The 23,501-nt window shown below is 37.3% G+C and overlaps 1 protein-coding gene across 18 annotated transcripts in view; it reads left to right on the forward strand.

Annotated features, from left to right (window-relative positions):
* Positions 1-23,501, forward strand: part of ERC1 (ELKS/RAB6-interacting/CAST family member 1) — a 536,970-nt gene that overhangs the window by 143,835 nt on the left and 369,634 nt on the right. For all 18 annotated transcript variants that reach the window (XM_053920835.2, XM_053920834.2, XM_053920839.2 and 15 more), the window contains one exon: positions 2,134-2,301. In XM_053920835.2, coding sequence (XP_053776810.1) covers positions 2,134-2,301 — 168 coding nt within the window. The remainder of the gene's footprint in view (positions 1-2,133; positions 2,302-23,501) is intronic.

Genomic DNA, 23,501 nt, shown 5'->3' on the forward strand with positions numbered 1-23,501 from the left:
TCCACAGGAAGAATGCTTGAGGATAGAATTTGTGAGGATTTTTAATATACTGTGTATATAGTTGGCAACCATACGAGTGCATGACCATATACAGGAGGGTTCAGAAGTCAGAGGGTAGAATGGAAATGGTTTAATACAGAAGTAAATATTTGATACAGAAGAAGAAAATGGTTTAATACAGAAGCATGACTAAAAAAAAGGAGATGATGTGGGGCTGTGTTTGAAAGGGTTGCTCAGGCTGGGAGAAAAACAAGTGAGACCAGAATAGAGATGAGTAACGAAAAAGATAGGGATGACAGATCAGAGGTTGCCTTGAGGGCAAAGAGTAGATTTAGTAGGCATAGAAGAAAGAAAATAATTGTTTCAAAAATAAGATTATCAGAGTTTGAAAGTTCTTAGGTGGAGCTTTCCAGAACATAATATGGTTAACCATGTATTATTTATTAAAGTAGAGGAATATAGAGGTGAAAGAGGGTTTATTGATAGGACTTGTGAAGATTTATAAGTGGGACCTAAAGGTATCGCTTCCCCAATTTCTGGCTTGATGGCATTTAAGTTGTTGGTAGAAATATAGTTTAACAGAGTGAAAGCTGGTTAATTTACATATTGTCCTTTCCAGCATAGTTCGCTGTGATTTGTAAGTACATAGTGACTTAACTACAGCAGTAATGAGACTAGTCACGTAGGAACTTTTCTGTAATACTGAGCAATCAGTACACACAGTATCGGTTCTCAAATACCTTATAGTTTAGTTACAATAGCAGATGTTTCTTGAGAGTTTCGCTGTAGTCTAAATGTGAGTCATTACCCGTATTACCTGTTTTAATTTTGTTGATTTATCCATACTCAGATACAAACAATAACATAGGACATGTTCAAGGTTAAAGATGTTTTATAGAAACATGCTTGGTATCTTAGATTTGCACTGTCAGTTTGGTAGCCACCAGCCACATGCATTTACTGAGCACTCGAAATACGGCTAGTCTGGACCGAGATGTGATGTAAAGTATGCACTGGACTTGGAAGATTGAGTATGAAACAAAGAATGCAAAATAGCTCATTAATAGTTTTTTATATGGGTTACATATTTGAAATGACAACATTGTAGATAGGTTAGATTAAGTAAAATATATTATTAAAATTAATTTTGCCTGTTCCTTTTTCCTTTCTAATGTAGCTGTTGCCACAGAAAATTTAAGATTTCAAATGTGGCTTTCATATATGACTCACATTCCCATTGAGCAGCACTTTCTTAATATGAAAGAAATCTACCACCCTTTTTTACTGTAATCAAATGTGTAACTATTCACTGAATTATAAATTCTTAGTGGAAAAGCAAAAAACCAAAAATAAAAAAAATTTGATATATGAGTATGCTTAATGAAATTTGCTGTGGGTGGATTTAAAAATAAGTTCTATCATTAGATGTCTAGTTGTTTTACAGTGATATCCAACAGAAGCTGTGAAACTTTGGGGATAAAGGGAACTGGATACCAGACTTCAGCTGACTAGTCTTGTGATCTGAAAGTAGACCTTTGCTTTGCCTTGTACAGATATCTAAGTGCATTATGGGATTGTCCTAAAGCATGTCTTGTAGCTAGGTTGTATTATCTTATACAACAAGTGTCATGCTTGGTGATGCTTATGGTTTCTTTGAAATATTAGATTTTATAAAGCAGTCTAGTATCACTTGGGAACTTAGAAATTAGAAATATTAATTCTTGAGCCCCAACCCTGCTGAATCAGAAACTGATGGCTAGGACAGGCAAAATCTGTTTAAACCCTGCAAGTGACTCTTATGCACATTAAGTTTGAGAAAGTTAGTTCTAGATTGTGCTACTTTTATATAGAAACAACAAAACTCAACAGCTTTATAACAATTCTCCATTTTGTCTTCTCGATTCAGATGTATTTATCCTGCTGTCATCTGGTGGTAATTTAACTTATGTAAATTTTACTTTTATTTTAAAAGCACTAACACAATTTTAGGGTTAATTTCTAAAGAGTAATAATTATTTTTGGAGTACTATTTGATTCTAATGAAACTTTGTTCTAAAAGTATCATTTAGGCAACTATGCACATGTATTTGAAGGGAATTCCATTTATCATTTGTAAAAATCTTCAATTCTTAGGTGGATGCTCTTCGATTGCGTTTGGAAGAGAAGGAAACCATGCTGAATAAGAAGACAAAACAAATTCAGGATATGGCTGAGGAGAAGGGAACACAAGCTGGTGAGATACATGACCTCAAGGACATGCTGGATGTGAAGGAGCGGAAGGTTAATGTTCTTCAGAAGAAGGTAAGCGCAGGGGTTCCGTGTTCATCTGGCATACATCATGCATACGTACCACTGAGTTACACATAAATGTTGTCAAAAAGTCTTCCATTTCTCTGTTTATATTTTTGTGGTCAGTACTTGGAACTGTTACTGTAGTAGGCAAATTCTTAAAACTGCCCTGCATATTCAGGTTTTAAAATTATTAAGTAAACACTATTTTTATCTTCACTAGTATTTGGCATGAAATACTGAAAAGTATTTCTTATTTCTGAAAAGTGCCTTGTAAATTGCCGAAGTGTGCACAGACATTCTTCTGCTTCTGTCCTGGAACTGTAGTGACATGCATTAGTCCTGTACACGGACTTGGGATGGTTATAGCTTATCTATGGGATTAATAACACTATCGTTTTGAATGGAAGACACACTATTATAATTAACATATAGTGTCCATGTGTCAAGGAAAGGAAGAATTTCTTTTTACCTTAGTCATTATTGGAAAGAGGCTAGTTTTGGAATAAATAAGTACTAATTATTTTTCCTTTTTTAGCTTAATTAACAGATGCCCTTGAGGTAACAGTTATAGTGGATACTGGTAGTTATTATTCATCTATATTGAGATGATATGATAGATTAGATGTATTTGATATTGTCCTAGTTTATTTTTAACTTCTAGCAATAGCCAAGAAATAAAACTTTTTTCTAAACCTCAAGATCAGTTTTTCTTGTATATACAGAGGACAATGTCCTATATTTGTCCTATTTTATATTAGTTTGGCTTCCATTTACTTTTATAAGAAAACATAAAAATTTGATCACTCTAAATATCAGTTAAATATATCTTGTTAGTTGATGCTGATTTGTTTTAAATTTTTATGCGTGTGTGTATCTCACCATTTTCTCCCAACTGCTTACTTGCGCTTACCTGTTTCTTATAAATATTCTTCCAGAAACAGTCTAACTGTACACAGAAATATTCTTTTTTATGTTTACCTGTTTTTGCTTTTTTTCCAGAAATATTTTATGCATAATATGTATAGAGCAAAAATGTTTCTTTTACCACACATGTTACCATACCTTATTGCCTGTTCCTTTCCTTTTTTTTCTGTTAATATATTTTGGAACTCCTTCCAAGGGCTTTCCCACCGTTGCTGAAAACACTGTGTGGATGGGCTATAATGTATTTAATAAGGTTTCTACCAGGGATATTTAGTTTGCTGAAAATTTCTACTTTTACCTAAAGTGATGCTGCATTTAAAAAGTATTGTACATATTTAGCGTATACATATGTAGAGTATATTTATAGGTAAATTCCTTGAAGTAGAATTCTTGGGTGAAAGTCCTTTTGTAATGTTGGTGGATTTTGCCAAGTAACAAACATATATGTTAGAAACCAAAAGCTGTTTGGAAGTGATACATACCTTATTTTTAACTAGTTAAACATTTTTTTTAAACTGTGGTGGAGGTTAGAAATTAGAATTAAAACTTACTATCCTGAAATAATCACAGTTTCCAAAAATAGAATGGCAGTGCTTATACTAGCCACTTCTATCTGTAACCCTGTTTAATCCATCCATGCGTTAGGCAGTGTCTTTAGATACCAATTGCTCTGTCTCAAACCAGAGGTTAAATTTTTAGGCCATGACACGTAGTAAGATATATTTGACATGTGGCTCAGTGGACACATTCATCCACATGTAGTACAGATCTTTAGAGGCTATAGCTGAACCTTCCATGAAATATACTTTAACTTTAGGAAAATACTCAACTATCTTTAACCGTTTCTTAAAGGAATAAAAAAAATGCTAGCCCTGACCCATTAAATAATTTCAGTACTCACTAATGAAACACTTTTACATCTTGCCATCCTGTCCCCCATGCTTCTCTGTTCCTATCAACAAAACAAAAAGAAACTTAAAACAAACTTCAGACATAATTGGTACAAATTTGTTTAGCTTTTAAAAATTGCTATCTTCATAGTTTGACACAAGGTTGGTCTTACTTCAAAATGCAGCTTTTCCCATTACAACACTTCCCCCTTTGGTGTATTAGATGGCCATAAGCATTGTTTTAAATTAACTTTTTAATGTGTTTATTGTTTCTTGAGGTGAAATTCACATATACCAGAGTAAATCATTTTAAAGTATACAATTCAGAAGCATTCAGTGTACTGCTGCCATTTCTGTCTAGTTTCAATACTTTTTATTTTTCTTTTTAAAATTAAATTAAAAATTGTTAAAGTTGCAGTTGACATTCAATATTATATTAGTCTCAGGTGTACAGTATAGCGGTTAGGCATTTATATAACTGATGAGGTCATTCTCCCAGTGAGTGTAGTATCTACTTGACACCACACACAGGTATCACAATATTATTGACTATATCCTCTATTCTGTACTTCCCTATTACTTCCCTGTGACTACTTTGTACCTGCCAATTTGTGCTTCTTAATCATTTCACCTTTTCTACCCAGCTCCCAACCTCCCTCCACCTGACAACCACCAGTTTGTTCTCTGTATCTATCGGTCTCTGTATTTATCAGTTTTGTTTATTTTGGTTTTTTTTGATTCCACATATAAGTGAAATCATGTGGTATTTTTTTCTTTTTCTGTCTGACTTATTTCACTAAGCATAATTCTCTCTAGGTCCATCCATGTTGTCACAAATGATAAGATTTCATCATTTTTAATGGCTGAGTAATACTCCAGTATGTATGTACCTCATCATCTTTATCCAGTCATCTATTGATGGACACTTAGGTTATATCCATATCTTGGCTATTGTAAATAGTGGGATGCCTGTGTCTTTTTGAATTAGTGTCTTGGATTTCTTTGGATAAATACTGGAAGTGGGATTGCTGGTTCATGTGGTAGTTGTATTTTAAAAATTTTTATGAACCTGCATACTGTTTTCCATAGTGGCCATATCAATTTGCAGTCCCACTAACAATGAATGAAGGTTCCCTTTTCCCATATCTACTCCAGGACTTGTTGTTTGTTGATTTATTGATGATAGGTATTCTGACAGGTGTGAGGAGATACCTCATTGTGGTTTTCATTTGCATTTCTTTGATCATTAGTGATGTCGAGCATCTTTTCATATGTCTGCTGACTATCCGTATATTTTCTTTGGAGCAGTGTCTACTTAGATCCTCTGCCAACTTTAAAATTGGATTGCTTGTTTTTTTGATGTATATATTTTTTATAGATTTTCCATATTATCATCAGCTGTGTCATACGTGAATATGTTCTCCCATTCAGTAGGCTGTCTTTTTGTTTCGTTGATGGTTCCCTTTGCTGTGCAAAAACTTTTTAGTTTGATATAGTCCCATGTGTGTACTTTTTCTTTTGTTTCCTGTGCCTGAGGAGATATATCTGAAAAAATATTGCTAGGAGAGAAATGTCAGAGATTTTATCATCTATGTTTTCTTCTAGGAGTTTTATGGTTTTAAGCCTTAAGTCTTTAATCTTCTTTAAATTCATTGCTGTACAGTGTGGGCAAACATATGTTTATAGTTGTGAGTACGAGAGTTTATTCTTGTATTATTTATTAATTTGTATGTTTCCACATGAACAACTATAAACCTATTTTGCCAATACCTGTATATGGTGTAAGAAGGTGGTCTGGTTTCATTTTTTTTGTACGTATCCATCCAGTTTTTCCCAGCGCCATTTATTGAATAGACTGTTTTTACCCCATTGTATATTCTTGCCTCCTTTGTCAAATAATTGACCATATAAGCGTGGGTTTATTTCTGAGATCTTTACTCTGTTGCATAGATCTATGTGTCTTTTTATGCCAGTACCATGCTGTTTTGATACTATACCTTGTAGTGTAGTTTGACATCAGGTAGTGTGATATCTTCACCTTTGTTCTTCTCCCTCAAGATTCCTTTGGCTATGGGGATTTTTTGTGATTCCGTATAAATTTGAGGATTTTTTTCCTGGTTCTGTGAAAGATGCCATTGGTATTGCAATAGGGATTTCACTGAATCTGTGTATTACTTTAGGTAATAAGGACATTTTAAGGATATTGACTCTTTCTGTCTATTAGCATGGTATATACTTTTCATCACTTTGAACACATCCTGCCAGTCGCTCTGGCCTGCAAAGTTTGTGCTGAGAAATTATCTGACAGTCTTATGGGAGCCCCTTTGCGGGTAAATAGCTGTCTTTTGCTGCTTTTTATATTCCCTCTGTGTCTTTAACTTTTAGCATTTTAAATATGCTGTGTCTTGGTGTGGGTTTTTTTGGCTTTATTTTGTTTGGCCTTCTCTGTGTTTCCTGGACTCTTGTATGTTTATTCCTTTCACCAGATTAGGGAAGTTTTCAGTCATTATGTCTTCAAATAGGTGCTTAGTCCCTTGCTCGCTGTCTTTCGTCTTGTTCTGGTACACCTGATGTGAATGTCAGTGTGTTTGATCTTGTCCCATAGGTCCTTTAAACCTAGCCTCATTTTTTTTTTTGAGGGGGATTCTTGTTTTGTTTTTGCTGTTCCAAATGGGTGTTCTCTGCTACCTTGGCTTTCTAATTGCTCATTTGATCCTCTGCTTTTTCTAATCTGCTGTTGTTTTCATCTCATGTATTCTTCATTTTGGTTATTGTATTCTTTATTTTTAACTGGTTTCTTTTTTTGCTTTCTACCTCTATGTAAGTACTCACCAAGTTCATCTGGTTTTTCCCTAAGTTCACTGAGCATCCTTACAAACAGTATTGTGACCTTTGTAAATGTAAGATTGCTTGCTTCCATTTTGTTTAGCTCTTTTCCTGGAGTTTTGTTCTGTTCTTTCATTTGGGACATGTTTCTTTGTCCCTCCATTTTGGCTTCTTCCCTGTGGTTGCTTCTATTAAGTAGATTTGCTGTGTCTCCCAGTGTTGGCAGAGTGGCCTTATGGCGCAGTCTTCCTGGTCACCTGAACCGGGTTCTCCAGGGTTGTCTCTTTATGGGATGTGTGTCCCTTTCTGTTGTAGTTGAGCCTTGGTTGCTGTTGGCATGTCAGTAAATGGGATTGATGTGGCTGTGAGGAGTGGCCATGACTACAGTGGACATGTTGTGTGGAGTGGGATTCACTATAGTAGGTCCCTGGTGCCTGCTGAGTTTGCCCTTTGGCCTTCTCATTTGGAGCTAATCGAGTGGTGCTCTAGTTTGGTCTGAAGTCTGTCACTGGGCATGTTGGTTCTGGGGACCCTGGGGAGGGGCTTTGGTGTAGGTTAGCTGCTGCCTATCGACAGCCCAGGGCCACCTGGAAAGAGCTACGAAGTGGTGTGTAGTTGGCAGCTGCCTGTGCTTGGCTTGGAAGCTCGTGGGAGATATCGTGCTGTGAACTGAGGTCAGCTGACATTAGTGCTTGACTTAGGGCCGCTTAGCAAGAGGTACAGGGCACACCAAAGCCAGCTGCTGCTTGTATGATGTTTTAAGAAAGTCCACAGTGTGCGCTGAGGCCAACCACTTGTGTGGAAGAGCCACTGAAAGCGGTTTGGGCAAGTGCGTGATTTGGGTGGGTCGGAGTTTCAGGGAATCACCAGGGTGGGGCAAGGGCAGTGTTAGCCATGTTAATGTAGATTCAGATTTGGCACCAGTCTGTGACTGCTGGTTGTGTGTGGGGCGGAGCTCAGCAAAGGAATGGACTCTGTTTTGTGTACTCATAGCTGTAAACCTACTTTTGCCCACCCTGGTGTTGTGCAGACAATTCAGTTCCTTCCATATGTTCCTGGTACTTTATGAGTGGCTGTTTCTTTCCTGGAGCCCAGGGTGAGTGTATGTATGTGAGGACGTGTGTGTTCCGGCACTTTAGGAGGACACCTAGGTCTGTAGCAGCCCCCCTTCTCACCCAGACACAGTTTCCACTGATATTTACAGGCAGGTATTGTGCGACTCTCCCTGTACTGGTAGTCAGGTTTGGGGAACCCCGTCGGGAGCTGGGACCCCTCACTTCTCAGGGGGTAACTCCTCAGCCAAGACATCCTTTCCAGTTCTTAACTGCCACACGTGGGTGTGGGATCAGCTTGTTCTGTGTCTTCACCCCTTCTACCAGTCTCGACGTGACTTCTTTTTTATATCCTCAGTTAATTTTTCTGTTTAGCTAGTCTTCAGGTGGTTCTAAGGGTGGTTGTTCTATAATTTAGTTGTAATTTTGATGTCATGGGAGAAGGTGTGCACAGTGTTTGCCTACTCCACCATCTTTTTAAAAAATATATTTTATTTATGTATTTTTAGAAAGAGGGGAAGGGAGGGTGAATGAGAAGGAGAGGAACATAGATGTGAGGAAGGAACATCAAACAGTTACCTCTCATGTGTGCCCAGACCGGGGACCAAACCCGCAACCCAGGTATGTACCCTAACTGGGAATTGAATTGACGACTTTGCTTTGTGTTACAGTTCCCAAGAGACAGTTTATGGTTCTCAAAAGAGCTCTAATTATTTACATTATGGCTTTCTTTTCTTGAGCTGCAAAGATACTCTTTCTCCAGGATACTATTAGCAAACTTGATTTTCATGTGGTTGGCAAACAAAGGGAGGTGGTTGAGTGTGGCTCCTCTCATGGAGCCTAGGGTTGTGGGAGCAGGGTGACCTGTGGTGAATTGGGCTGTGGTGACGTGACGGTGGCTCCAGGAGGCCACGCTGAAGATGACGTACATGTGCACGGGATGGAGAAGACAAACACATGTGGAGTGGTTAGTGTGGAAGATTTGGCAGAAGAGCAATAGGGTGGTCATGCAGATGAAGATGGCCCAGGTGATGGTGACCATGGAGGACACATTGCTGGCGTTTATTGTACTGCCCGGCATGGGTGATGGCTCAGTACTTGTTCAGAGCAATGATGCAGTGATGCAGGTTGAGGGGCATGCAGCACATAGGTGCCAGGACACAGTCAGATGTCACATAGGATTTGGCCAAATTTCTAGGTGTGGATACACTGGTATATGTGATGCTGAAGGATGTGACCAGGGTGAAACTCAAGAGGTTGGTTATGGCCAGGGAGGTAATGAGATAGTTGGCTGGAGTGTGGAACTCCCTGGTAAGGAAGATGGTGGTAAGCACAAAGGCATTGGAGAAGACCATGGTCAGTGTGGTTATTCAAAGAACCCCTGCAAGAGAGATCTTGAGATTCTGTATCACAAGCTTCTGGGGTTCTGAGCATTCAGGATCTGTTGCAGGCCTCCAGGTAAAGGCCTTCCACTGATTGGTTTGGTGGGGGAATTCTAGGTGGCTTTGTTTACCACACTTAAAGCTACTTCATTCATAGTGTCTTTCCGAAAGACCATGGTCACCTTCCATTTCACACTGGTGGGGGGCATATATATCATATGAACAGACACAGTGAAAAGATGCTCAGACTTGACTAGGTAAAGAACATCAAGGTGACTCTCAGGAAGGTTTTTCTTAAATCAGATGAATCCTGAGATTTATCAGTATTCTGGAGTTCTGAGGGGCACGTGCTGAATTTGTTTGATAGTTATCGGGTGGTCACAGCCATGTGAGCAAAGCTCTGCAAATTCTTGCTTTTGACATTTTGGCTCTTTCCAAAGCTTGAGACTCTTATTTTTTGATGATATATTCAGAATTGTCCCATTCCGTTCTGAGAAGAATCTGGATTTCAGGTTGCCTTCTGTGAGCTTCTAATACTAGAGTACCTGTTGATTCAGAGAAGCATTCAGTCAACAGCTCACACTGTTTCCCAGGTTAATCTCAACACATAGTGAGGTGTTTATTTTGGTTCCTTTCCACTGGCCATTTTTGATTCCTAAGAGATAAACATTCCAGTTACCAAACCTTGAAGAATGCCTGAGCTTGGATAAGTGATCCAAAATGTGGGTCAGTGTGAGTTCACCAAGAGCAGCACTTGTTCAGAGGTCCCTTCCCCGGCCAAGCTAGTGGCTGTGGTGTTGGGGTTGCCCTTCTGGATCCTATTTCTTACCTCCCGTTTCTGTCTAACCTCAGCTAGGACTCCCAGCCAAACTCCTCTGGGATCTTCCCTTTCCTGTACCTTTGAGATCCCCCACATTGCTTTGCTATTAAATTCATAGATTTCATTTGTACAATAGTTTTCAGGGTTTAGAGAAATAGAACAGAAAGTACAGACAGTTCTCATATACCGTGTTTTGCTGTGCATAATGTGCTCCCATGTTTTAGCACTACCCATGTATAATGGGCATCCTTATTTTTCCCTAAAAAATTAGGGCAAAAACTGTGCATTATACATGGGAAAATATGGCAATTCCTCCTTTCTGACCACAGTTTTCCCTATTATGTATTATTAACATCTTGTATTGTTGTGGTACATATGTTAAAATTAGTGAACCAATATTGAGACATTATTATTTTTAAAAAAATAAGTATACACTTTTAAAAGCATCTTATTTATTTACTTTTAGAGAGAAAGGAAGGGAGGTAGAGAAACATTAGTGTGTGAGACATATATTGATCGGTTTGCCTCTCATATGCTCCAAACTGGGGACCTGGCCTGCAACCCAGGCATGTGCCCTGACTGGGAATTGAACTGGCAACCTTTCAGTTCACAGGCCAGCACTCAAGCCACTGAGCCACACCAGCCAGGGCTTGATACATTATTATTAAAGGCCATTAGGTTTCAGCCTTTATGTTGTATATTCTGTGGGTTTTGCTGAATGTACAGGGTGGGGCAAAAATAAGTGAATAGTTGTGCACATGTGAAACAGAGTTTATTTTTATATTATTATTTATTAGTTATTGTATTATTTTCCATACAAACAATTGTAAAGCTACCTTTGCCCCACCCTGTATAATGACATGGATCCACCATTACAGTACAGTTTTACTGGATTAAAATCTCCTGTGCTCCGCTTACTCGTGTTTCCCTACTCCTGGCTTTCACTGATCTTTTTACTGTCTCTGTCGTTCTGCCTTTACCAGAATGTCGTGTGGTTGGAATTACACAGTATGTATCTGTTTTAAGACTTGCTTCTTTTACTTACTATATGCATTTAAAATTTCTCCATTTTATTTTGTGGCTTGATAGCTCTCTTTTTATCTCTGAATAATATTTCATTGTCCAGATGTACCACGATTTTTTAATATAATTAACTGAAGAAAGGCATCTTGTTTTTTTCCAATTTTTATTTATTATGAATGAAGCTGCTGTACATGTTCACATGCAGGATTTTGTGTGGACATGAGCTTTCGACTCCTTTGGAATGCGACAGCTGGATATATGTTTAGCTTGTAAGAAACTGTCACTATATTGCTTCTTAACTGGGGAATTTGAAACACTTAGCTTTGCAAAACATGTTATACAACTTGAGTTTTGGCTTGCTTTCAAACCTTATGTTATTCCTACTGTAGACTGTTGCTATAACTTTGCTACTGACTTTCGATGTGCCAGCAGTTATTTTTAGTAGAAAAAATAATCCTCAACTTTCTTTGGGGGAGAGAGTTGTACAGCCATTCTAAAAGTCTGGCCTCTATAATAATTTTTGAAATGTTTCTTCTAGTTCTGTGAAATACATCATTGGAATGTTGATTGGAATTGCATTGAATCAATTGATTGCTTTGGCCTGTGATTGCTTTGGCCTGTATGGACATTTTAATAATGTTAATTCTTCCTATCCATGAACACAGTATGTGCTTCCAATTACTTGCATATTCTTCAATTTCTCTCTTTGGTGTCTTATAATTTTCTGAGTACAGGTCTTTTACATCCTTGGTTAGGTTTATTCCTAGGTATTTTATTCTTTTTCAAGCAATTGTGAAAGGGATTGTTTCTGTTAGTTCGTTATTGGCATATAAAAATGTAACTGATTTCTGAATATTAATTTTGTATCCTGCTACTTTGCCAAATTCATTATCAGTTCTAGTAGTTTCTTGGTGGAATCTTTGGGGTTCTCTGTGTACAGTGTCATGTCATCTGCAAATAAAGATAGTTTTACTTCTTCCTTTCCAGTTTGGATGCCTTTAATATTGTGTCCTTGTCTGATTGCCATGGCTAGGACTTCCAGTACTATGGTAGTACTGAACAAGCAGACATGCCTGTAGTTTTTGCCCATTGAGTATGATGCTGGCAGTGGGTTTGTTGTATATGGCCTTTATAATATGTAGGTGTTGTGCCTCTATTCCCACTTTGCTAAGAATTTTATCATATGTGGGTCCTGAATTTTATCAAATGCTTTTTTCTGCATGTATTGATATGATCATGTGGTTTTTAGTCTTCATTTTGTTTATGTGGTGAATCATATTTATTGACTTGTGAATGTTGTACCAACCTTACATTCCTGGAATAAATCCCACTGGATCATAGTGTATGGTCTTTTTGATGCATTGCTGTATTGGGTTTGCTAATATTTTGTTGAAGATTTTAATATCTATATTCATCAGGAATATTGGCCTATAATTTTATTTCTTTGTAGTTTCTTTCTGGTTTTGGAGTTAGGATAATTCTGGCCTTGTAAAATGAGCTTGGGGGCCATACCTCTTCTTGAATTTTATGAAATAGTTTGAGAAGGATAGGTTTTGTTCTTCTTTGAGTGTTTGGTAAAATTCGTCTGTGAAGCCATCTGCTCCAGGGCTTTTGTTTGTTGAGAGTTTTTTGATTACTGCTTCAATTTTACTAGATGTAATCTCTATGTTCAGATTCTCATATTCTTCCTAATTCAGTTTTGAAAGATTGTATGTTTCTATGATTAACATTTGTTTAAATTTTTTTATTTTTTTAAATTACATTTTATTGATTATGCTATTATAGTTGCCCCAATTTTTCCTTCTTTAACTCCTCCACCAAGCACACCACACTCCTTCGGACATCTGCACACCATTGTTCATGCCCATGGGTCATGTGCATAAATTCTTCAGTGACTCTTACTTCCTATACTGTACTTCACATCCCCATGGCTATTCTGTAACTACCCATTTGTACTTCTTTTAAAAAATATATTTAATTTACTTATTTTCAAAGAGAGGGGAAGGGAAGGAGAAAGGGAGAGAAACATCAGTGTGTGGTTGCCTCTTGTGTGCCCCCTACTGGGGGCATGACCTCGCCCACAACCCAGGCATGCGCCCTGACTGGGAATTGAACCAGCATCGCTTTGGTTCTCAGGCCATTGCTCAATCCACTGAGCCACACCAGCCAGGGCTATTTGTACTACTTAATCCCCTTGCCTCTTCACCCATTCCCTCACACCCTCTCCCATCTGGTAACCATCAAAATGCTCTCCGTATCCATGATTCTGTCTCTGTTCTTCTTGTTTGCTTAGTTTGTTTATTGAGATTCAGTGGTTGATAGGTATTTATTGCCTTTTTATTGTTAGTTTTGATCTTCTTTCTCTTAAATAAGTCCACTTAATATTTCATTTTTTAAAAATATATTTATTAATGATGCTACTACAGTTGCCCCATTTGCCCCCTTTATTCCCTTCTACCCTGCATACTCCCTTCCACTCGCAATCCCTTCATCCCCCTTAGTTCATGCCCATGGGTTGTACATATAAGTTCTTTGGCTTCTACATTTCCTATAGTATTCTTAACCTCCCCCCGTCTATTTTCTACCTCTTATTTATGCTACTTATTCCCTGTACCTTTTCCCCCTTTCTCCCCTTCCCCCACTGATAACTCTCCATGTGATCTCCATTGCTCTGATTCTGTTCCTGTTCTAGTTATTTGCTTAGTTTGTTTTTGTTTTTGTTTTTTTAAGGTTCGGTTGTTGATAGTTGTGAGTTTGTGGTCATTTTACTATTCATAGTTTTGATCTTCTTCTTTTCTTAGATAAGCCCCTTTAACATTTCATGTAATAAGGACTTGGTGATGACAAACTCCTTTCACTTGATCTTATCTGGGAAGCACTTTATCTGCCCTTCCATTCTAAATGATAGCTTTGCTGGATACAGTAATCTTGGATGTAGGAGGCCCTTGCCTTTCATGACTTGGAATACTTCTTGCCAGCTCCTTCTTGCCTGTAAGGTCTCTTTTGAGAAATCAGCTGACAGTCTTATGGGGCACTCCTTTGTAGGTAACTGTGTCCTTTTCTCTTGCTGCTTCTAAGATTCTCTCCTTCTGTTTAGTCTTGGGTAATGTAATGATGATGTGCCTTGGTGTGTTCCTCCTTGGGTTCAGCTTCTTTGGGACTCTCTGAGCTTCCTGGACTTCCTGGAAGTCTATTTCCTTTGCCAGATTGGGGAAGTTCTCCTTCATTATTTGTTCAAATAAGTTTCCAATTTCTTGCTCTTCCTCTTCTCCTTCTGGCACCTCTTAGATTTGGATGTTGGAATGTTTAAAGTTGTCATGGAGGTTCCTAAGCCTCTCCTCATATTTTTCAATTCCTGTTTCTTCCTTCTGTTCTGGTTGAATGTTCATTTCTTCCTTGTGCTCCAAATTGTTGATTTGAGTCCTGGTTTGCTTCCCTTCACTGTTGGTTCCCTGTACATTTTCCTTTATTTCACTTTTCATAGCCTTCACTTCTTCTATTTTGTGAACCTACTCAGCCACTTCTGTGAGCATCCTGATTACCAGTGTTTTGAACTCTGCACCTGAAGGTTGGCTATCTCTTCATCGTTTAGTTGTTTTTCTGGAGTTTTGATCTGTTCTTTCACTTGGGCCATATTTCATCTTGGCCTAAGATGCACCTGTTATGTTGTAAGGGGTAGAACCTTAGATATTTGCCACGGTGGGGCAACCCACCTCACTGTGTTGTGGCACTGTGTGTGGGAGGAGTCTGAGAGGGAACAGTGCCACTTGCTCAGCTCTTGGCCTACTTTCAGTTACTTGCCCCGTTACCCACAAACAAATTGGGCCCTTCTGGTGCTGATCCCCGGGTGGGAGGGTATGTGTACATTCTAGGACCCTGTGGGTCTCTCCTACCAGCTCTCCTGTGAGGCTAGAGTTTTCTCCTTTTGCCGCAACTCCCACAGGTTTTTATAGCCAGCGGTTTTGAGGCTTTCTTTTCCCACTCTAGAACCCCAGATTGTCCGGTCTGTTTTGCTCCCCAGTTGTTCTTCCTGGTTTATCCGCATGCAAATGTGGGACCACCAGCTACCACCTCACCTGCATGGTCCTTCAGCCACTGCCTTGCCATGCCTCCTTTCCACCCCACCTGCCTGTCTCCGCCCCTCCTACCAGTCTGGATGAATATTTCTTCTTTAACTGCTTGGTTGTCAGACTTCCATACAATTTGGTTTTCTGGCAGTTCTGGTTGTTTTTTGTTTTTGAATTTGTTGTTCTTCTTTTGGTTGTGGAAGGAGGCAAAGTGTCTCTACTCATGCCTCCATCTTGCCCAGTAGTCCTGTCTCATTGTTTTTATTGTATTGTTTTTCCATTACCATTTATTCCCTTTATACCCTCTTCCCTCCCACAATTACTACACTGTTGTCCATGTCCATGTGTCTATTTTTTGCTGGATCCCTCCACCCCGAACCCCAGCCCCTCCATAGGTGTCATCCTGCTCTCCATCTTTGAGTCAGTCTTTCTCTATTTTACTTGTTAGTTCAGTTTGTTCATTAAATTCCAGACATGAGTGAGATGATATGGCATTTGTCTTTCTCTGACTGGCTTATTTCACTTAGCATAATGTTCTCCAGGTCCATATATGCTGTTGCAGTGGGTAAAATTTTCTTCTTTTTTATAGCCAAGTAGTATTCCATTTAGTAAAAGTTCCATAGTTGTTTTATCCACTCACCTACTAATGGACACTTGGACTGCTTCCATATCTCGGTGATTGTAAATAACGCTGCAGTGAACATAGGCGTGCATGTATTCTTTGACATTTGTGTTTTGGGTTCCTTCATATATATTCCCAGAAGTAAGATTGCTGGGTCAAAGGTCAGACCCATTTTTAATTTGTTGAGGTATCTCCACAGTGTTTTGCACTGTGTCAGTACCACTCTGCATTCCCACCAACAGTGCAAAAGGACTGCTGTTTCTCCACATCCTGGCCAGCATTTGCTGGTTATTGATTTATTGATGGTAGCCATTCTGAGAGGTGTGGGGTGATATCTCATTGTGGTTTTAATTAGGATTTCTGTGATGATTGGTGACATTGTCATTGTTTTTATTGTCTGCATGCTTTTCAGTGTCATAGTTGTGTCCTAATTTGATTAACTGATGTCCTGTAATTTTTAAGTACAATTAGATGTTTATACATTTTATCTTGTTTATATTTGTTATAATGGCATAGCAAATAATATATATGCATTTTATTCATGATTTGATATTGTGTGCATCTAAAAAAATTGATAGATGGCAAGATGACAAATTGTTCTCCAAAACTTTTGTATTCGTTTATATTGAGTGTTTTTCTACTCAGCTTCATCAAACATTTGTAACCAAACCTTTTAAAATTTCTACTGATAGGTAAATAATGGCTGCATGTAAAATATAAAACTAAATCGTTACACCAATATATACATTTTAATAAACAATTTTTAGGTGTAAAGTAGAAAGAAACTTTAAAAAGAACAGCGGCAAGGATGTGTGAATTGTGTAGTAATGTTTGCGTGTGGAAGTACTGTCAGAGCATGACCTATAATTGAGAGGATGTAGAGCAAAGACGCCTCAGTTTGACACATAAATTCTGAATGAAGTTCCCTAAAGTAAATCAAAAAGAAAATGACAAGTAAGAAAATACATTTGTGAAACACAAGGAAAGAGGCAATTTTACTCAGTAGGGAAAGAACTATAAATCAATAATGAAAAAATAAACCATCTAATAGAAAAATGTGAAGAACACATGAATTATATAGTTTCCAAAATGAAGAAAAGCCTATGAAAAGATGGTCAATATGCACTCAAATTTAAATAAACAGTGAGCAAGAAATTAGATAATTTTCCATTATTTACCAGGTCAATGAAAGAGAAATACCGTATGATTTCACTCATATGTAGAATCTAATGAACAAACTGAACTAACAAGCAAAATAGTAACAGACTCATAGATAGAGAGCAGGCTGACAGCTTTTGGTGGGTGGTTAGGTGGTGGAGGAATTGAGCAAAAAGGAGAGAGGACTAATGGGCATGGACAACAGTGTGCTGATTTGGGGGGAAGGAGGGTATAAGGGGACTAAATGGTAATGGAAGAAAATATAATAAACTAAAAAAACAAAATTTCAAATACAGTTGCAATTTCTTGGCATATCTTTTCTTGATAGTATTCCCCTCTATTCTGTTTATGCACACCCCATAATTTAGGTCAGGAGGATGTATATTTTTATACTTTTACAACCTATGTATGTATTAATAAAATATATAAAATCAGAGAATTACACATGGCAAATAAATATGAGAAGTAAAGTACCCTCACTGTAATCAGGAGAATGTAAAATAAGACCAGATTAAGAAACCATTTTATACCTATCATTTTATGCAATGTTGGCAAAAAGTAAGGAATCTGACAATATTAAGTGTTGCTGAACATGGCAACTGGATTTCTCACTCAGTGTTATGGGGGTTTTAAATTGATATAACTACTTTGGAAAGCACTTAACTTTATTAAAGTAAAAGTAAGCATACCCAGATCCATATTCCATTGATGAACTTTGTACCTGTGTAGGAATGCATAGTAACCTTGTTTGCATTCAAAACAAAAGAAAACAAAAACTGAGGAAATACTGCATAGATGTTCATTGACAGAAAAATAAATTAAGTAAATTGTGGTATAGTCACACAATGGAACTTTTTTTTTCATTTTCATTTTTTTCCATTACCATTTATCCTCCCATACTCTCTTCCACCTACAGCCACCTCCCTCCCCGCCACAATTACTGCAATGTTGTCCATCACCATGAATTCTTTTTGTTTTTTGCTTGATCCTTCTACTTCCCAATCCTAGCCCCATGCTTTCATCCTGCTCTCTGTCTATGAGTCTGTCTCTGTTTTGCATGTTAGTTCAGTTTGTCCATTAGATTGCACATATGAGTGAAATCATATGGTATTTGTCTTTCTCTGACTGGCTTATTCCACTTAGCATAACATTCACCAGGTTGATCATGCTGTCGCAAAGAGTAAAATTATTTCCTTTTTTAGGGCCAAGTAATATTCCATTGTGTAAATGTACCGTAGCTGTTTTATCCACTCATCTACTGATAGACCCTTGGGCTACTTCCAGATCTTGGTGATTGTAAATAATGCTGTGATGAACGTAGGGATGGACATGTTTTTTAGAATTAGTGTTTCAGGTTTGTTTGGATGAATTCACAGAAGTGGAATAGCTGGGTCATAAGGCAGTTTCATTTTTAATTTTTTGAAGTATCTGCATACTGCTTTCTTTCCACAGTGGCTGCAGCAATCTGCATTCTCACAAACAGTGCAGAAGGATTCCCCTTTTTCCACAACCTCACTAGCACTTGTATATTGATTTATTGCCATTTTGAGAGGTGTGAGGTGATACCTCATTGTACTTTTAAGTTGCATTTCTGTAATGATTGGTGATGTTGAGCATCTTTTCATATGTCTATTGGCCATATGTATATCCTCTTTGGAGAAGTGTCTGCTAGGTCCTTTGCCCATTTTTTAGCTGGATTGTTTGTTGTTTTGGTGTTGAGTTATTTGAGTTCTTTATAAATTTTAGATATTAAGACCTTATCAGATATATCGGTGAATTTACTCTCTTCATTCAGTATGTCATCTTTTTATTTTGGTGATATTTTCTTTGCTGTGCAAAACCTTTTTAGTTTAATGTAGTCCCACTTGTTTATTTTTTCTTTTGTTTCTCCTGCCTGAGAAGATAGAGCAGAAAAAATACTGCTACAAGAAATATCTAAGATTTGACTGCTTCTAGGATTTTTATGGCTTTGAGTTAACATTTAAGTGTTTAACCCATTTTGAGTTTATCCTTGTGTGTGGCATAAGGAGGTGGCATAAGAATAGTTTCATTTTTTGCATGTATCTGTTCAATTTTCCCATCACCATTTATTGGATAAGCTATCTTTAGTCCATTGTATGTTTTTGTGTCCTCTGTCAAATATTACATATTATTTTTTATTTTAAGGCAAGGGAATATGTAGGATAGAGATTCCGCAAAGTCATTTCTTCTGGAGGTAGGGAAGGCAGAAAGATGAGATAAGGAGGAAAAATATATATATATATATATATATATATATATATATATATATATGTATGTATAAATTTTAAAGTGGTTTAGGTAATGTTCATATTCTTTAGATAGGGAATGTGTTCATATGTTTAATTTATTACTATACAACATAAGTATAGACATTAAGTATTGTGTAGTATATAACATGTTACAGTATGCAACATAATATTAAAATATTTACAGTAACTGGAGACAGCAACTTGTTACATTTGCATGGTTGGTGAAAGGGTGTTTATTATATACTTTATATGTTTCCTTTTGTTTACCATATTTTTCGGACTGTAAGACACACTGAACCATAAGACACACCTAGGTTTTAAAGGAGGAAAATAGGAAAAAAAAAAAACCCTGCTCCACTGCCGCCACCCCCCACCCTGCAAGTGAGCCAGGGAAGCTACATTCAGATTATAAGATGCACCCCCATTTTCCTCCCAAATTTGGAAGTGGGGGGAGAGTGTCTTATAGTCTGAAAAAATACGGTAAATATAAATAATGAAAATGCTTAGGAAAAAACCTCCCTGTCCATACCTGTCTATCTTCACTGAAAAAGAATTGTTCTTAGAAATAATTTTATAATCCTGAAATTAGAACCAGCTTTTCCTAGAAGTTCATTTATGCATTTTGAAACAACGTCTGATACTGATGTAGAGTCTGATTTGATGGAGTCCAACTGTCTGTTTGTTTAATTCTTCTTATAAAGCCTCTGGCAAATGGATTTATTTAGCTTATGGTCAAATATGTTTAACTATGATACATAAATGACTTGGAAAGTTTTGACCCTCTTTCTTGAACCAGAATTGGGCTACGTACAGTATTGGCTGGTTGAGATGTACTAGGCCGTACTGCACAAGTGCAGTCCTGCAGGGCGGCCTTTTAGATACTGCAAACTTGCTGTTTGACAGCCCTCAAACCTTATTTTCCTGGGGCAAGTGTTTCTTCTTCTTTCATTGTTTTTATTGGTCCCAATTAATTTTTCTAATGGGAGATACTTGTCTAAATTCATTTTTCCTCCATACTTTAGTCCAGGTGGAATTTTGGATCTAATTGCAAAAGAGATGATTAGGATGTTATTAATGTTCTGTTGGTGGTGGTAGCTGAAATGTTATATTGGTCAACTCAGTGAAACTCACTAAGGTTCAGTTTCTTCATCTACAGACAGGATATAATAGTCACCTCAGGTTTTTTTTTTTTTTTTTTTTTTAAATAATATGTATGAAAGCATGTTGGAACTTGTAAAGTGTTACATACTGTGAATGCCAGGTATTAATATTGTTTATTCTTACTAAATTTTACTTAAGTTAAGCCAGTTACCCTAATCTTTGAGGATCTTGTTAAATCATGATTTGATTATATAGTCTTTTTATCTCCTTCACTTTTATGCATTCTATCCATTTACGAGCATATTCTTTATACTTTTATGTAAGTGATACAGTGTTGAACAGGCCCAGAATAGACTTTTGTGGTATATTATAAAAAGTGTCTGTCAAATGGATATATACATATTTATCAAAGTAATTTAAAAAACTCTTTCTGTTGGCTGTAGATTTTTTTTTTGTAAGCCCAGTCTGTCTAGCCTGTTTATAAATCTGCAATTTTCTCTGTTCTTTATCCAGGCCCTTATAAATATGTCAGTTTGCCCTGACCAGTATGGCTCAGTTGGTTGGAGTATCATTCCATAAACTGAAAGATTGCAGGTTCGACCCCCCGTCATGGTGCCTATGGGAGGTAGCTGATTGATGTTTCTCTCTCTGTGTCTCTGCTTCTCTGTCTCTCTCCCCCTCCCCTCTCCCTTCTTCCCTTCATCTCTCCCTCTCTTCTCTCTTCTCCCTCCCTCCCTCTCCCTTCCCCTCTCTCTAAAAAAAAAAAAAACACTGAAAAAATACCCTTGGGTTATGATATAAAAAAAATTGAGTCAATTGGAGTGGTCACTCCATACAATTCTTTCTTATAGTGATGACGGGATTATGAGGCCCTTTGATATACTCAGCTATCTTTGGCTGTCTCGGGACCACCACCACCACACATTTCCTAGCTTTCTAAGCAGTGTATTTATTTGTGACACTGGAATATTACTTTCTCTTACCTTTTCCCCTTTACTGTGTACATTTATCGTTGTATATTAAAAATTATGTTCATGTGGGCTTCCCAGTCTTCCTGAACTGTCTTCATTCATGCATTCAACATAGTACCTCTTGCTGTGTACGAGGCACTGTGCTAAATACAAAGACAAATAAGATAAGGTTTCTGTTCTCAGATTCTCAGAGTCATGGGAATTAAAGACGTTATGATGCGAATGTTCTACTGTGGAGGACAAAGCAAGAAGTTTTAGGTTTGACCTTGAGTGAAGAGTCTAAGTAAGTCTTAGGAACTGAGTCCTGCAAGTGAATGAAAATGTGTTAGGCCGATGGGGAAGGGGTCTGACATCCCACGCGGAGAGAGCAGTGTGAATGAAAATGTGTAGTGTTCCTTTTCAGAGTGACATGCCTTGGAATTTTACTTTTGTTCTTCCAACATTTTGTAATACGGATTTTGAAAACTTTTAGTAGAGCTCTATGAATACCTTTTTCTTTCTCATTATGAACTCTCATGCAGTCACTGGGAAAATTCTTCCTAGTGTTATATATTGATAAAGATTTCAGCAAATATACTCACTTTTATTGTCCTTTAAGTTTGTTTAGGAAACTAATAAATAGATTTCAACATTTCTTTCCTCTTGTCCTGAAGATGTTTTAAAATCAATAGTTTGAGATTTATCTACAATAGGATATTGAAATATAACTTTTCTGGTAGAATTTCAGATATTCCTGGAGAGATGTCTTAATTCTGCACAGTGCTTAACCTACCTTGCTTCTTGATTTGGACACATGAGGAAGAGGGCAATGGTAGCTCTGCTTTCAACCTTTTGGTTTTTTCTGGCAGCTGCATAACATTTTAATATTTAAGGAGAAATACCAGGGAATAGTATAGGCTTTGGCATTACTTTCGGCATATTATATATGCGTTTTTAAAAACATTGTTTTCTGAGAACAGTAGCAGCTGGGAATATGGCTAGATTGTGAGTCACATACCCAGGACTATTTTTGGCTCTGTTGGGCACCACTTCCCACCCATAGTCTCCTAGGTTTCTAGGTAGTGTATGTATTTGTACGTACTGGAATAACTCTGTGGTCAGAGAAAGAACCAGGACAATAGCAGATGGCCAACCATACTGTATAATGGGATTAGCATTGGGCTCCCTCCTTCTTCCCAGGGTTCTCCCCTAAGGTTTAAAATAGTTTTTGTGTTAATAGTAAATTTATTATCTTTATAGTAAATCACTGACCTAGAAAATGTAATTGAGCACTTAGATCTGAGCTGCATTCAAAATCTGTGTTAAAATTGCACAGCTTCTTGATTGATTGTAAATTATAATGTAGCTTGGAGTTTAATTTGCTGAAGCAGATGTTACTATCATTCCCTTTTGTATTATTTCCTTCCGTACTTCTGTAACTTCTGTTTGTTTTACTTTGCTTGCTTCTCCAGTTTCCTGGGTTTTGGTATTTAGAGTTTAGATTTAATAGTAGCAGAAAGCGGTTCATGCATAGAATTAGGCGGGCTTTAGCAGGCGGGAGTGCTGGGGGGGTTCCTAGATTGGTTCTTTCAGGGTCCTGTTGTTTTGTTTTGGTAGGAAGTCAGAAAGAGTAGGTTCTTTACATATTCTCTTTGTTTTCTGCGGCATCTTGGCTAAGGCAGTGTTAGTTTCTTTATTTCTTCCATATCATAAAATGGGAAAGAGAATATGTTTTATCATTAAAAACAAAATTTACTAATTTATTCAGAGAACATTAATATTTTGTTTTTAAAATGTTGCTCTTTTTTTCCATAAGGATTAATTGTAGTGCTTTCTAAAAGCTATTATTTTTTAAGTTACAACCCAATGTTGAAGAAGATAAGAGAAGAAGACCAAGTCAGGTCCCAGTCAAATTTGGAAACTTAATATACTTAGATATTAGAATTTTCCCTTTTCTTTCTATGGAGAATATACATAGCTTAATTCTTAAAATACCATTTTGTTAAAAAAAAACAGTGCATAGTGAATGAAGTCTGATGGATGATGATATTTCTACTGGAGAATATACTCTATATGGATTTATTTTGCTTCATATAATTTTTTTACCCTCTTTTTCTCAAGTAA

Source organism: Desmodus rotundus, chromosome 3 (genome assembly GCF_022682495.2).
Source record: "Desmodus rotundus isolate HL8 chromosome 3, HLdesRot8A.1, whole genome shotgun sequence".
Classification (NCBI taxonomy): Eukaryota; Metazoa; Chordata; class Mammalia; order Chiroptera; family Phyllostomidae; genus Desmodus; species Desmodus rotundus.